A 16,978-nucleotide genomic window follows, 5' to 3' on the forward strand; every position below is an offset into this window, starting at 1 on the left:
TACAGGTTTCTTTGTCTCTTCTAACTCCTCATCTTGGCCTTCACAATGGGGGTGTAGCTGCAGGTGACAGGGAAGTGGATGGATGTGACTTCCAGGCACTAAAATCTGAATTTCACACAGCAGGAAATATAGTCTGGATGCATTTCTTGTGACCTTTTTCACAGCTCATGGGCTGCGGGGCAGGGCACAGCTTGCTCTTCCTGCTGTGTCATTACAGGGACATGCTCCTCAGGAAATGGGGTATCATGGTATTCCAATGCTGTGCTTGGCAGTTGGATCAGTGGTTTTTAAAAACAGAGAAGGGCAGGCATGGTGGTACACACCTTCAGTCACAGCACTTAAGAGGCAGAGGCAGGCAGATCTCTGAGTTCGAGGCCAGCCTGGTCTCTATGGCTGTTTTGTGTATGTCTTAGTATAGGGCCTGCATGAAGAAGACTGTAGGGACATAGCCCCACCCATTGGGGGCGTGTTCGCCTCGGGCTAATGTTTACAGATAAATCTGCTGGGAAAAAAAAAAAGAAGAAGAAGAGGAAGAAGAAGGGGGTAACTGGTTTTTTGGGATTATTGGTATTTGTGAATTACTGTTTATAGAAAATTGTACTGGTACTGTTTCTTGTATATTGATATGTTGAATATTGAATGTGAGTGTTCCTACCTCTATTTTTGTATGAGTATGCTTATAACTTTGTCTATATTGTATTGATACATCTACCATATTACATTGTACATTTCTACCTCTGATACTATGACATTGTTTACAGTTGAAGATCATTGTCTTCATATATTGCACAGTTGTTTATTCTTTTAGTCTTCAAAGTTAGATAGGTATTGAGAATTATATGTTTGTCATATTTATTTTTAAGTTAATCAGGTCTTTTAGTTACATAGAGATTATATTTAGTATAGATAGTATGATCTTCAGCCTCTTCGAAGAGCTGTAGAAAATGGCCTTTAATCTAACCTAAAATTTCTGTGCCAAAGAGACACAATTACTCCTGGCAACACCACTCTACTCCCGAGAGAACGTTGAGCACCAAAGACACTCCACTGGGAGCTTGTCTTCTTGGCAGAACTGGCCTTTGGGTTAAGAAAAGCCCATACCTCAACTTCTGACAAAGATACAGAATATCCCTAAGTGGATGAAACAGGATTGTCTTATCTTGCCAAGACAGGGTAGGATAGTCCTAAGAAAGTTCCTTGCCTTTAATAATGGTATGCCAGATATGTTAGGCCTTAGCCAAAGTTGGTTGACTCAACATTGCAAACGAGACTTTGGGTGATTGCCCATGTAGTCAGTTGTCTCTGTCAATTGTTGCACATTTTGGATATCTCTCGATTGTTAAGTAATATTTATTCCCTTCTCAGATCTTTGACAGAGTTGAAGATTATATAATTGTAGTTACTCTCTATGTTATTTAGACTCCTTGAGACAGAATGTTTAGCAAAAGTTTTGTTCTCAATATTGTTTGTTATATTTATTATTTGTTATTATTGTATATAGTTGTATTTGGTTTGGTTCTATCTTATTTAGACAAAAGGGGGAGATGTAGGGACATAGCCCCACCCATTGGGGGCGTGTTCGCCTCGGGCTAATGTTTACGGATAAATCTGCCTGGCGTGAGCCCAGCAGCCCTTTTTCTTTTGCTCCGCTTTTCCAGTGCTCCGCGGGAACCTGTGGTCCTGTAAGTCTATTTCCTTATTAAAGCTGTATATATCTATATAATCTGTCTGCATTCATTTGCGCCACCACAGAAGACCTCTTTCTTACAGCCACTGCTGGAACCCTAATGAATACCTGGGTCCACCCACGTGCAAGCCCTTTATTTACAGTGGTTTAGTATTTGTATGCAAACCATGCACTTGTGCCTACTGATGCAAAAATCACCTCTAGATTACTTATACCTAACATAACATCAATGCTACTGCAATATAGGATAAGTAGCCTGCCCCTAAAGGAAACTGTATTATATCATCAGGATGAGAGGGTCTTGAGACCATGATCCAGCCTCCAGGTAAGAGGGAGAGCATTGACAGAAGCCACGGTCCTTACCACCGTCTGGAAGCAGGAGTGCAGCTGTGTCAGGAAGGGGGGCTTGTCGAGCAGCGCCAGCACCCGCTTCTCCACCATGGTGCACTCCACATCATCATCCTGGATCACCACGTCCTTCTTCAGGATTTTGATGGCGTACAGCTCCTCTGTTCCTTTTCTGTCAGCGAGCATCACCTGGGGACGGAAGGAGAGAAGGTTCAACACTGGTGGGCAGACACTGGTCCAGGGAGTGGGAGCAGGGGCTGTGAGGAACAAGGGCAGGAGACAGTTCAGCAACAGCGGGTGCAATCTGTGTGTGTGAGGTGGAAAAGTCCTCAGGCATTTTTGTATGGTTTTATCATGGGTAGCAGTACTTAAAGCCCACATGTAGAAGTCTTGGTCCCTGCAACAGTGGCAGGTGGGAGACCCTGCAGAAGCTAAGGTCTGTTCTAGCTTCAGTTCTGTTGCTGGGATGAAATACTCTGACAACCCCTTAATAAGGGGTTTATTTAAGTGTACAATTCCAGGTTACAGTCCATCACCGTGGAGAAGTCAAGGCAGGAATGTCAAACATCTAGTCACATCACAGTCAAGAAAGACATGGATATGTACATGCTCCCTTGCTTGCATGTTTGTGCTTGGCTCACCCTTGAGCAGTTAGTGAACGGTGCTTCGCATAGAGGGCTGGGTTTCTCCATATCAACTAACTTTGTAAGACAATCTCCCCTATACATTCTCATAGTCCAAACCAATAGAGCATCCCTCATTGAGACTCCATTTCCAAGAGATTCTTGGTTATGCTAAATTGACAACGAAAGCTAGCTATCACAGATCCTTAGGTTATTGGGGGTGTGCAATACCCTCAAAGGGCACTCTGGGACCATGGCCACGTTCTTTTCTTGTTTTGGTCCCTGGCTGATGAATGATGATGAAGTTTATTCCAGCACACATTCCTTCCGTGAGGTACTATCTCATTAAAGGCCCAGAGTAATGGGACTGCTCAATCATGAACTGAAACCTCTAAGGCCATGAGCTAAAACAAACCTTTTCTCTTTATAAATAAATAGCCTTAGGTAATTCAATATAGTTGTAGAAAGCTGGCTAACATAAACTCTACATTTGGATTTTTCAAGCACTGTAAGATACTACAAGTAAAAATTCCTTCATCATCCATACTCCTTTTTAAAGTATCCAGGTTTGCAGACAGTATAGGGTATTAATACATAAAGTTGCTATTTTGTCTAATAATGGGAATATTTAATATTCTCTAGTGGGATTAGTCTGAAATTATCCATATTCGTGTTTTCTCAAGGTAAGCTCTGCAACCTTGAAGGCCAAGAACACAAAGAAAAAGAAAAATCAGTTCACGGGTCCATCACAAGGTTTGCGGCCACAAAGGCCAAACAATGGTGTACAGACTGAAGTCCCCAAGGCCCCAATGTAAGGTCTCACCATGACAATCACCCAGGTTTAGGGTGATGTCACGTGTAATTTCTAGCTGTGAAAATCAATCATGCTGCTAGCATTTTGGAGCATGCCCTCTAGTCTGAACATTAAAAAATGGGGACACCACAAACTAACACTCTGTAGCTTTTTGGGTTTTGTGTATGTGTGGTGTGTGTACACCCACATGTGTGTGCACACACTTGCATGTGTGTTCATTGAGGGACCAGATGTGTATGTTCATACTGGTTTAAAGGCCAGAGGACAACCTCAGTCATAAACAATCACCTTTTTCTTTCTCTTTCCTTTTTTTTTTTTTTTTTTTTTTTGTGAGGTAGTGTCTCTTGCTGCACTTGATCTGGCCAAGTAGGCTAGGTTAGCTGGCCAGCTGGGCCTCGGGATCTGCTGGTCTCCAGTGCTGGTACTATACATGCACGCCAACACGCCTCCTATGGGCTCACGTCTGCTTGCAAGTACATTGTTGACTGAGCGAGCTTCCCAATCTCAGCACACTTGTTCACAGAGATGTATTTTATTTCTAACTACGCACATATGTGTGCATGTGTGTGGTGGAGTATGTGCGGGTGAGCCCAGGTGCCATGGAGGCCAGAGCTGCTGGATTTCCCAGAGCTAGAATTACAGGTGGTCGGTTATGAGTTGCCTGAAGGGTGCTGGAGACCAAACACAGATTCTCTGGAAGGAAAGCAAGTACTCTTCACTCTGAGCCGTCCATCCATCACGACAGCTGTTTTTAATGATGCCCGAACTATCCAAAAACTGTGCCTATGTGCTCCAATGCTGAGCAGCGCTGAGGCAACGTTTTATGCAGAACGTCTCCCTTCTTACCTTCCCAAAACTCCCCTTCCCCAGCACCATGAGGAAATTGAAGTCTGTGAGTTTCACTCTGTCAAGGTTGTTGGATGGTTGCTTCCTGTCTTCGGACGGGCTGATGACTTTGTTACCAGCAGGGCCAAGCTTGGCTTTCTGAAACAACGAAAAACCATCGGTCATCTTTCGTCCCCCAGGAAGGAGTGCCAGAAACCAGCAAGCACACGGCTAATAAGCTGGATGTCAGCTGTGAGGAGCGGGCAACGGGCCGAGAAGAGGAATGGGAGGGTATGGATGATCCTCAGCGGCTGTCCACATCCCCTGGCGAAGATCTGCAAAGCGAAAACTCTTCACCTAGTTAACAACTCCATACACGCAACCTGTCCAGGGCAGGCAAATTCTGTGAAGGAAAGCTGACCTCTTGAGGACTGTTAACATAATCAAGCAAATGAGACTGTGAGTGGATGTTTTCCTTAGTTGTGGATTTTGTAACAAAATTAATCCATATGAAGGAAATTTGTAGCCAGGCAGAAACGACAGCGGAACATTCTCCAGAGAGGAGTTGCCTAATTGGTGAGCTCTGAGGATGATTTATTGCTACTTTCAAGAGAAGAGCCAGAGCAGGGGTTTCTTTGGCTAAGGATTGGATTGATGTAAAGAAATAGCTCCTGGCATCTGGTTTCCCATCAGCCTGGAGGATACCCAGGATGCTCTGCTACCAGAAGGAGTTTGTGTCACCGGAGCCACGCCATAAGACAACCCCGGAGGGAGCCACTGGTGTTGGACTCTCACGGAGAGTCTCATTCTCACTGCCAACTGGGAAAAGGAAGAGGGCTTGGCAGAAAGAAAAGGCAAAGGAGATGCCATGGGAACTGATGGTCAGTGGTCAGCGAGGAAGCCCCTGAGAAAGCAGAGAAGTCAGGGTGGGGCCAGCATCACATCCGCTGCCAGACTTAGCACTTGGAAATGTCTGCTTGACAATAAGAGTGCCAGCCAATGTCCTAGGGCTGGTGGCTCTTCCACAGCCTTGGCTCAGATTTCAAGGGTGTTACTGCTTTATATCAGTGGTTCTCAACCTGTGGGTTTCAAGCCCTTTGGGTGTCACATATCAGATACTTACATTATGATTCACAACAGTAGCAAAATTATAGCAATGAAGTAGCAATGAAAACACTTTTATAAAGGCTGGGGTCACCACCACCTGAGGAACTGTGTTAAAGGGGTGCAACAGTGGGCAGGTTGAGGAGCGCTGCTTTAGATGCGTTCTTTATGTTAGGAGCGCCTCCTCTTCCTCGGAGCCACAGACCTAAGTGTGGGTCTGAGCTCAGCAGCGGGGCAAGGCTCTCGCTCAGGTCGACACTTCTATGGGTAGGTGTCTCCATCATTGTTCTACTGCTGTGAAGAGACATCATGACCAAGTCAACTCTTACACAAGAAAGCATTTAAATTGGGGGTTTGCTTCTAGTTTCAGAGGGTTAGTCCTTTATCACTGTGGCAGGGGCATGGCTGAAACATGGTGGCACTCACGGTACTGGAGCAGTAGCCCAGGGAGGCAGAGACAGACTGGGCCTTGCGTAGGTAGACTTTTGAGATTTCAAAGCCCACCCTCAGTAACACACTTCCTTCAGTAAGGATACAGTAAGTACCTATTCCAAAAGGCCACACCTCAGAATCCTTCTCAAATAGTGCCACTCCCTGGTGACTAAGCATTTGAATATATGAGTCAATGGGGGCCATTCTTATTCAAACAACCACAGTAGGCCAGTGGGTAGATAGCAGAGGAGGTAAGGAGGCCTCCAGGAGGTCTCACTATGGACAGATGCCTTGGCAGGGCTGGTTCCTAGCTCTAGGGAAAAATGTGTTTATCATCAAAGGTTTCCCACATCAATGAAGACAATCCCTCACAGATGGGACCATGGACCAATCCAATATAGGCAGTCCCCTATGCTGCATTAGGTTGGGAATGCGGGCATGACCAGTGGAGGCTCATACTGCTCAGGAAAAGTCTCCTTCAAAGTGCAGCTCCATCTGAGATGGCTCACTCAGTAGTTTGGGATGTAGGTGCTAAGCTCACAGAGGCCAGTGTATGAAGTCCAGGTCAAGACAAAGGTGGCATCACTAACTGTACTCAAGATGGACAGCTGGCTGGTGGGGGCCCAGTACATGGGTGGAGTTAGATTGCACCCCTGCCCAAACTAGCCCCAAGGTATAAGTGACCAGGTATCTTTATGCATGTGTTGCCATCCAGAGTGGCACTGCCCACTGTCCTAGTTTTCCTACAGAGCATTCTGGAACCATCTCCATTCTGCCCTCTGCAGGCCTTGCTGTGCAAGGACACCCAGCCAACTCTCATACTGAGTCTTCTAAGGCAACAGGAAAACCCATAAGCATTTCAATGGTGCCTGTCTGGGTCTGTCTTTGGGCAAGCTCCACTCACAGGCAGAGGGGTTTGGAATCCTATGGAGTTCGAGAAGATAGCCAGGGATACTCAGCAGCTATGTCAGCTTTGTGTGTGTGTGTGTGTGTGTGTGTGTGTGTGTTGGGGAGTTTGGGGGCAGTCCCAGATGCCTTCTAGGAACGTCCCTGACCAGAGACCAGATGCTGTGAACAGCTGGCTTTCTCTTCTTCCCCAGGTCACATTCTAAAAGGCACAGCCATCCCATAAGAAGCTCTGCTTCTGAGCCCACAATTTCTCTTCCTCTTGGTTTTGAAGGAGTTGCTTGGCAACTGGCTTAACAGCAGGACCCAGAGACCTGCCTTTCCTGACTTGCATATTGTTGACATTACTCTGGCTGTCGTGAGTGTGGCGCAGACTTCACCTAGAGTGCAAATCGAATCAATATTTCTCTGTGTGTAGGGGTACAGCTGGAGCCCATTGCCACCTGCTGACATTCTTGACTACAGCAATGTAAACAGGGACCAACATGAGCAGATGCCCTGCTGGGGTGAGAGCAAACAGGATTCAGACGGCAGAGGCTGACAGCAGGCAGAGACAAGAGGATGAGTGCTCAGAAGGCCCCTTCCATTTTCTGCCCGATGTCAGCCCTCATCACAGGGCAGGCAGATACTGGCTCACGCTTCTGACCCTTCAGACCCATAGCTAGATGACCACCTTTAATTTACATACTGGCCAGCTTTGGGTGTTTTGTTGCAGCAACAGGAAATGGACTACAACTCCCCGTGGTCCTTGCACATGCTTCTTGTCTTGTCTGCACAGGCTATGTATGTCCCCTGAGCCTCACAATCTCTCAGGGGAGGGGATGGCAGGAGACCAACTGGAGACTTCAGCAGCATCTAGATTTCAAGTCCCTTGTAGGGTTGGGCTAAAATAGGTTAAGGCAGTGGTTCTCAACTAGTGAAGGTTGAACGACCTTCTCATTGGGTTGCATATCAGAAATCCTGCATATCAGATATTTATGTTATAATTTGTAACAGTAGTAAGATTACAGTTTTGGAATAGCAATGAAAATAATGTTATGGTTGGGGTTACCACACATGAGGAACTGTATTAAAGGGTCACAGCAATAGGAAGGTTGAGAACCACTGGGCCAAGGCAAAGGTTTATAGAAAAGCATGCAGTTGGGCATGGTGGCTTGAATCCCAGCACGCAGGAGGCAGAGGCAGGAAGATCTCTGAGTTCGAGGCCAGCCTGGTCTACAGAGTGAGTTCCAGGACAACCAGGGCTACAAAGAGAAACCCTGTATTGAAACAAAGCAAAGTAAAACAAAACAGCATAGAAATTATTCAAAAAAGGAAAAATGAAAACCTTGATGTGTGATGTTGTAAAATAAAGCAATGTAATTCTAAATGCTAGAACTTTCCATGCTCTCTTCTTTTGTCCTTAGTTAGATAAAGGTATAGCATGTGTTGTTGGCTTTGACTAAAATAACTTGCACCTGGGGAATTCGGGGTCTCCTAAAGATGCACCTGAGCATTTGTCTACCCTGGCTTCGTGATGCCACCTGGATTTCCAGGCTCGGACACTAGCCAGTGTCCACCCCTCATGAGGAAATGAGCTAATAACCAACTAATAACGAATCTCACTTGGAACCACAGAGGCATTGTGTAGCCCCTGGAGGGCTACAGGGTGAGCGGAGGGCAAGCAGACCATACAACACGAATCTGAATACTGCCCAGATCCTTGCATATCGGCATCTGCTGGAAGCGAGTCACGGGTATATAAGGGGCCCCTCCTGAGTCCAAGACTTGTCTGGACAATGTGAGGGACTCCTTCTGCTCAGCTCACTAATGCAGGGTTTTCAAATTAAAACCAGGATGGAGTTTCGTGCCAAATGACTTGCATCGTGGGGTGCGGTGGTGCAATGCTGAAGTCAGTTCCAGCACACACAGGAGGCACAGGCAGCTGGACCAGGAGTGCAAGACAGCCAGGATTACATGAGACTCTGACTTTGGAACCCATAAAATAATGATCACAACAGAAATAACCTGTGCTAGGCATATGAAGGGCAGGCTGGTGGGAGACATACATTTCTATCAGGTTAAACCATTTGCAGCAGCAGAGCTAGGATAATTTGACTTTTGGTGGCAGCGACTGTGGAGGTCTAAGTTAGTGCCAGTGACACCTCGCCTTGCTTCAGTTGTGTGCAGTGAGTGTACACTAGCTTTGTCAAACAAGCAAACAGACACCCCCAAAAAAACAGCGTTGGGGTGAGTGTGCTGTCATCACTTTTTGGCTCTTATGCCACGCCTCTTTGCCTGGAAATTTTGACAAGAAGTTCTGGCTTATCCAAGTCCTAAGACCCACATTGCAGTGTGAGCACAAGTTTCCCAGTGGTTAATTGGGCGACCTCTGAGCTGAGGTCAGTGTCTAACTCCCCTCGGCCCTACTTTAAGTGATCTGATTCATACTTGCTTTGTGAATGTGTCTTCAATAGAAGTATTTCCTTGCCTTAGTACAAGTATGGCTCTGATGGATGTACTTATCAAAATTATTTGCAGTGTAACATGGTGACTGCCACTGAACTCAAGAGCTGCGGAAGGGTCTTGCTACTTCTGACATTCCAGGGGTGCACAGGCCAAAGGTGCCCAACCACGGAAGCACATGAACTGTCATGGATTTCTCTTACATGTTTTTTTCTTTTTCCTCTCATGATGAAAAATGCCCTGGGCTCATTATCTGAACCCTGGCAAGGCATTTCAGCACCACTCCACAAAGCAGAAAAGGATTAGCAGAAGCAGTTGTGCCTACAGAACCAAGGCACAGAACCTTGCCTTCAAGGTAATGTATTTACCCATGCGTGCTCAGTATTGGCTCAGAGCAACTGAGTGCTTCAGAAGCTAATTGCGAGGACTTGGGGAGGGATTGCTAGAGGAACCTGTGAGCAAGGTTAGTGCCCGTGTTTCCAAACAGCAATGAGTCCTGACAGCTAGGCCTGCTACTTAGTTGCTAGGCAACAGGTTAAAAGGATGCTACTTAGTGGGCATTACAGGGTCGTGGGCAGCACAGCAAAGTACGTGAGAAGCCTGTTGTTCTCTGGCTAGCTCATTTGTCATTTATTGGAACAGGCCAAGCATGCTGCCTCACCAGGACCTTTGTGCTTTCTACCTCCTGTGACCCATAAAGGCAAACCCACTTTTCTTCTAATCTTCTATGACCTAAGACCCCAGTCCCCACTCACCCTGTCAGCTGTCCCAGGAACCTTGCTTGATCCCTGTAGTTCGGGTTCCTTCTTGGTCTTCCTGGTCTCTTTATGCTCTGTGCTCTGGTCACCCTTTCTCTGCACTGGAAAGCACCTGAGCTCCTCTGCCGAGCACTCTTTGGTCTAGCTCCAGAACTTAGGACATGTGTGGGGCTTGGTGTACCTCAACTTCTCTGAATGAATGAATGAATGAATGAATGTCTTTTCACATAATGTTTTCTAAAAGGCAGAGTTATTGCTTCTTGAGATAAAATGATATATGTTCATTTTCGAAAAATTTAAGGTGCATACTATTTTTTAAAGGAGAAAAAAAGTACCTATAATTTTCTCAGCTAGAGACAATCACTGGTAACGTTCCACAGATGTCCTGCAATCTCTCATTTGCACTCCATGGTTAGCGACACAGAATTCCACTGTAACCCGCATTTCCTAGCCATGTGCTAGCGGGTTCTCACTCTGCTGTCGGACACCTCGGCTCTCCCTGTTGTCACTGTTTCTAGAGCAGGCAGACACAGCTTTTTCAGTCTGAATCGCTCTCTTGTTTAGATCCCCTAATAGACGTAGAGTCATCAAGTCAAGGGGTTTGGATGGGGCAAGGCGGGTGGCACCCACTGCCAACTCGACAAGGACAGACAGGAAAATCTTGTGGGAGAGGGGGAGACACCAATTCCAAAAGACAGGCTTTATTTTAGGGTGTCAGTTTATGGTATTGGTTGGGACTTTTAGCAGTGTTCTCTCAGATCTGACTTTGGGGCCATCTTCATGCAGGTGTAGAAATGATGTCATCATCTCAAAGGTCATGCTCTGGAGCAGTGGTTCTCTACCTGTGGATCAGGACCTCCCTGGGGATGAATAACCCCTTCACAGGGGTCGGATATCAGATATTCTGCATATTAGATATTTACATTATGATCCATAACACTAGCGAGATTACAGTTATGAAGGAGCAATGAAAATAATTTTATGGTTGGGGGTCACCACAACATGAGGAACTGTATTAAAGGGTCATAGCGTTTGTGTGAGGTCACATGCATGCTATGCTCAGCCTCATGCATGCTCACGAGGCCTGTGGGCTCCACGTTTGACATACTGAAAGGAACGGTCTTGGATGGTGGCATGGCCTGAATGTTTCACTCATCTGCCCCAAATTTACATGTGGAAATTCTAACTCCTAACATGACAGCGTGAGGAAGAAGTGTGTGTGGGGGGTAATTAAGTCACCAAGGGTCCACGGTCACAATGGGGGTGGTCCTTATGGAAGTGTGTCATGCTTTCTAGGGAAACAGAAACAGGCATCCATCTATGATCCAGATGCCAAATCTGTGTCTTCACTGACCCTGAACCTCCTAGGCTTGAGGGCTGTGAGCAATGGGTCATGTTTGCAGGGCTCCTGGCCTGTGTGGGTTACAGACGACGCCAACAGAAGGAAAGTTCATCTGTACAGAAAGTGAACAGCCGTCCCCGGGGCAGGCCACCTCCCTCGTTACCCCACTCCCACTTGACTGTATGCTCGCGTTTATGCCCTTGGACTTTGGGGCCTGGATGACTGTCAATGCCTGCTGAGTAGTTTTCCTCCCAAGCTGGGAGTCACAGATGAACAGCAAGCAAATCTCCGGTGTGTACTAGCCACCCTCTCCAGGATCACAGTCTGTCAGCCCTGGCAGGGTCCCAGAGGAGGCCTAACCTGCCTATGATGAGGATGTCTGCATACAGATGAAGATGTATGAACCTTGGAGATGGTCCCCAGGCCCAACTCCACTGCCTCCAGCCCTTCACAGGTTTGGCTGCTCATGCTATGGAGAAAGGGAAGGATGCCACTTTCTCCCAAACACAGGACCCTGGACCCACTGGCTCCTGTGCTCCAGGTGGCCCCAGATGGGTGTCACCAACCTCAGGAGGATGACAGAGCAGTTCAACCTCTAAAAGAATTTGGGGCCAAGGGACACAGGCACCTCAGGTTACAGGTGAGGTTACAGAGACAGATCTGAGGGACATTTCTTCCCTTGGTTCTGAAGCCCCAAATCATGTTTTGAATTAGCACTCTCCCAGCCATAGCAAAGGTCAGTACATAATTCTGACTGCTCAGCCCAAATACTCTCTGACGTCATTTCCCACCTCTGATGCCGTGGCATGACATTCAGATGTATGAATGTGTGGCCATGATTTAGAATGGCGGGTAGTGGCTGGGGCAGGGCTCTGGGGTGCAGTTTTTACTCTTGTCCTACATCCTGCAGATTCTCAAATCATTTATCCTCACCTGCTAATGACCTTTCCCATTTTGATAGATTTGATTTTTCAGCATTGGGGCTCGAACTTGGGGCTTCAAACCTTAGTGGCTTAGATAAAATGCCTATGACTCCTTGCTAACTTATCAGGGTAGCAACAGTAAAACGTTCCTGACGCATCTGAATTAAATCACCAGACTCTCCTGTGATGTTTGATGCTCTAAGTGGCACAGGCAAATAGGCTGCGTTGCCAACATAGTAGGTGCTTTGGCAGCAAAGCCAAAGGGCAGGGGACACACGGCAAGCCAGTTCTGTAATTTCCTTAATGAGAACCGGTTTTATGGGTACATCCACTCAGGTGGTTGCTGCTGTTAAAAGTCAGGAGGTCCACAGGCCTCGACGTTGTGGCAACTGAGTCATACTCCGAGGGTGGGTGAGGGGAAGTGGGGCCCAGGATCGATTACAGCTTTGCCTGGTGTGGACAACAATGCTTGGTTATTTTTCTGCCAAGCCTTATGGGTTTCTAGTAGCCATTATGTATGTTATTTTCTTTATGGTTGTCTATTTTTCCATTACGTTCTTTGACTCATCCAGAGACGGATGACATGCCTGTTAAGTCGGCTAATCTCTTTTTCACACGTGTGAGGAGTATTTTGGTCTCCTATTTTCTTCCCATTCCCACTGATTCCCTCCTCTTCCTGGCTAGGTTTCCTTTCCACCGCAAGTCTATCTCCCTCTCTCTTTGCCCCTTCCTTTTTTTGGTGACCCAACTGAGTTTCATTACAGTTACAGGAGCTTGGGCACCTTAACGGTCAATACTCTCTCTACCCCCACCCACCAGTTACCATTAACTGCCAGTAGCTCTTCAGAGAGGGTGCAGAATCATGCACCCCTCCCCCAACCAGCAACTGTGAACCCAACTGCTTCTGCCTTTATCTCCTCAGGGGAAGCTGCCTGATCTAGAAGCAGCTCAAAGTGCCTCACCTGGTAAGTGGTCCCAGCAAGGGCATTGCCCTTCGCTCCCCCCCCACCCGTTGCTATGGGAGGATCCTGTTTGAAGATCCTCCCAATTTTAACCTTTTCTGGGTGTTTCCACCCATGAAAATGCAGTTGTTCTCCCATTGGGACTGGCAGCACTATTCCTCCGATGCCCGCTTTAGGGAACCTCTAGTAAGGGGGTGGGGGAATGACCGCAGCCTTTCTCACCCTAACCCACTTCTTTTCCTGCCAGGGTTTGCCACCACTCAGGCTGTGCAGGGTCCAGGTTTCACACATACTGTCAAGTAAATGGTTTTCCAGACTGTCAGCCAGCGGCACGGGACTTCTCTGGGCAAGCCATAGACAGAAGGAGCCAACAAGACCTACAAGGCGCTTGGCCGCTTCTCTTTTAGCACCGTGATTGTTGTCTAAAATCAGGAGCAGCTGGAAGCATGAAATGCCCATTTCTTCCAGTGCCATTCCTGCTTCTAAACAAGTGGAGGACCCTCTGAAGATGTTTGCTTCCGCGACGGTCTGTATTCATTAAGATGCAGGGAGTCTTTCTTTTGTGAGTTTTTACTGCCCTCTTGTGGTATTTAGCTCCTGGAGCAGTTGCAGAAATTTGCCTGTGGCAGTGGAGGCCCAGTGAATACTGCAAAGTGGCGCAAAGACTGCACCTGGTCCATCTTCCCAGAGGGACCTGTGCAGAGGGGACTTGAAGCACTAAGGTGAGAGCCAAGTGCTTGCCCAGGACACTACTGGTAAAACGCCAGAGGGTATTTCAAAATTACCAGGCACCTTAACTTACAAAAAACTGCAACCCCCAAACAATTTACAATCATTTTAGGTCTTCTGAATGTTCTAAAACTTCTGCTGCACCCAGACTCTGCCAGCCACAGAACCGAGAATGGACTGGAACAGAGAGGGAGGCAGTGGAGTGGCCAGGGACCCTGGAGTGGGCCGAGAGTCGCAGCATCTGCTTTAAAGAGAGAAGCAGACAACCATCTGCGGGATGATGGGAAATGATGGGTGTCACACAAGGGCGGAAGTCAAATGAAACAGTCTCTACTGGGTTCAGCTTGAATTGGAACGTGCACAAGAAGCCGCCTCCTGCAGGTAAATACTCAAAGCTGCCCAAGCCAGGGCTGACCCTGAGGCTGGCTTTCCTTCATGGTTGGATGGACAGCTGTGAGAAAGACAAACAAAGCACCGTACCATACCCCACCCCAAAGGGGCTCGAACCTGTGCTTTCACACAGAGGTCTTTGTTTCTGCTTTTATGAGTCTGTCTCTGTGGTGCCGGATCCACTTGTTCAGTTACTCTAACAAACTTTTCCTAAAGTGTCTTGAAGGGACAGGAGCAAGCATTTTTGAAAGAAGAGCCATCTGCTATTAAATTTAGGACAGAACTAATAATATTCTGTTTAAGCCTTTGTTTGTCAAACATTTTAAAACCATATGGTTTTTTTAAGACCCAGGCATCTAATCATAGCTCCATGGAGCACCTGCTTCCCGGACCAGTTACAGCTGGACTTTCTGTGTTCTTCTCTGGGCTTCACGGCCATCAGCTCACAGGGAGGCTGGGGACATTTAGGAGTGGTCATAGACTGGAATGACACTTAGGATATCCTTAATTGCCTTGGGTCTCAGCTTTGCCTTCTGTAAAATGGACTGAAATGCTACCTCATCGCAGATGAATGGGATCTTCCATTTCTACTGGCTCAGCACTAGAAGCTGCCCCAAAGTATCCAGCCACAGCCCTTCCAGGTGGCAGGAAGTATCAGAAGAGATTCAGGATGGGTAGAGAGTAGTTAGACAAAGCCTCTGCAGGGCTACTCCTTGAATAGGTAGACTCAGAAAGGGCCAAGTGGTTCTCCTGCCAGAGTTGGTCTTCAGAGGAATGGGGGGATTCTGGAGGAGGAGTTTCAGTGCAAGACCAGGGTGTAAATCCATACCTTTTTCTGTGTCTGTTATATGGGGGGGGCACCAGTCTGGTGTAAGAGACTGCTGGGGGTCACTTTCTTTTTTTCTTTTTTTTAAAACGTGGATCACTGTCTGAGGTGTCGACTTGTTGCAGGCGGCAGCAGAGAGGAGCTAGCTGAAGCCTAAGTGGCTTCAAGGGTAGAGAGCCTCAAATGGGAGAGGAAGGTGGGCAGGCAGAAGGTTTGCCACATACTAGATGTCCTGGGATTCTTCAGGTGTAACCCACAGGCCTTGAAAGTGGCCAATGAAGATGTATCGGAGCATTACCATGACCTACATGGGTACTCACAGGCTACTGGGGGCTGGAGCTGTGTCGGGTGCAGAAAGAATAACCCTGATTAAAAAAATGAGACAGTGGTGGCACTCCCTCATGCGGCCAATCACTGATGGCTCTTGCTGAGCCCGAAGGTCCTGCTTATTTCTGTGTAGCCTCTCAGCTAAGAGACACACACAGCCTCCGGGGCAGTCATGGGCTGGTGGCTGACAGATTTTCATAAATGCCCACAAGGTGAAGATTAGGCTAGGGTCAAGCGAGAGCAAAGCCACACTGAGGTGTGGGGGATGACCATCCTCCAGTTTTATTTCAAGGTTGGGTGCATTACCCCAGCATGGGTGACATTTCCTATCTTAGGCTGTTTTCCCGCTAGGGCTCATCATAAAAGGGCACAAGAAATACATAAGATAAGAGCAAACACAAAACTTCCCAGGAGGAGGCTCTGTGGTGCGACCATGTGACCGGAGTCACTGGACTTCTCTGTCTCAGGTGGGAGAAGTGGAGTGAACCACGGTCCAGTTGTTGCTTGTATTTGCTGTGGTTTAGATGTGAAATGTCCCCCATAGGTTCATGTGTTTGAATACTTGGTCCCCACTGGTGGCCCTGTTTGGGAATGTTTTGGAACATTAAGGGAGAGCCTTAATGGAGAACATGGGTCAGTGGGGATGGGCCCAGCCCCGCATCCTGTCCAGTCTCCGTTTCCATGTGCAGAGGCAACATGACCAGCTTCCTCATCCTGTTGCCGCTATGCCTACCCTACGATGGACTCTAATCCCTCAATAAACCTTTCCTCTCTTAACTCGCTTCTTGCCAAGCATTTGTCATAGCAGTAAGAAAAGTCACCAACATGGTACCCAGCATACTGATGGGAGCTTCAGATCCAATCGGAAGAACAGAGCTTTTGAGTTTCATTGAAGATGGCTACTGAGGAAAACAGCATCTCAGACAGTCTCTTGATTCCTACCTCCTGGAGTAGGGATGCGGGGAGAACCCAGGAACAACATGGAGATTTTGTTCTAAACTTTCATATTTACTCATTTAACCATCCAGGCAGCCTTGCAAGCTTAAGATGCTTTATCTCTTTTATATTTGACTTGGAGAGATGGAGGGGAGACAGGCCAGCCAAGTGATAGAGTGCCAAGGCCACACAGCCAGGCAGTGGCAAGGCTGGGCTATGTACCAGGAATATGGTCCTTCCCGCACTGTACCATGCTGCTTCCTGGAATACCAAGGTGGGTGAGAGTCAGTGGCCAACCAGTAGTGAAGAGGGGGCAGAGTTGGGAAAAGCGATCAGTTTACCTATGGGAGGGAGATCTAGAGAGGTGATGGCTTTGGCCCAGCTCTTTCCCCCTCCATTTTAAAAATGAGTATGCATGTACATGTATGTTTGTACGTATGTATGTACGTATGTGCACGGAGGTCATGCAGGTGCCGGTGGAGGCCAAAAGTGGGCTCCCATGGAACCACCAGAGTTACAGGTGGTTAGTGAGCTGGGAACCGAACCCACGTCTCCTGCAAGAGCTGTACAGGATGGTGACTGCTGAGCCACTTCTGTAGCT

At 47.4% G+C, this 16,978-nt stretch overlaps 1 protein-coding gene across 1 annotated transcript in view; it reads right to left on the reverse strand.

The window, feature by feature from the left end:
* Prkca (protein kinase C alpha) overlaps nucleotides 1-16,978 on the reverse strand; it is a 396,507-nt gene that overhangs the window by 46,097 nt on the left and 333,432 nt on the right. The window contains exons 9-10 of the mRNA XM_057773855.1: nucleotides 4,319-4,456; nucleotides 2,051-2,224 (exon numbers count right to left, since the gene is read on the reverse strand). Coding sequence (XP_057629838.1) covers nucleotides 2,051-2,224; nucleotides 4,319-4,456 — 312 coding nt within the window. The remainder of the gene's footprint in view (nucleotides 1-2,050; nucleotides 2,225-4,318; nucleotides 4,457-16,978) is intronic.

This window comes from Chionomys nivalis, chromosome 7 (genome assembly GCF_950005125.1).
Source record: "Chionomys nivalis chromosome 7, mChiNiv1.1, whole genome shotgun sequence".
NCBI lineage: Eukaryota > Metazoa > Chordata > Mammalia > Rodentia > Cricetidae > Chionomys > Chionomys nivalis.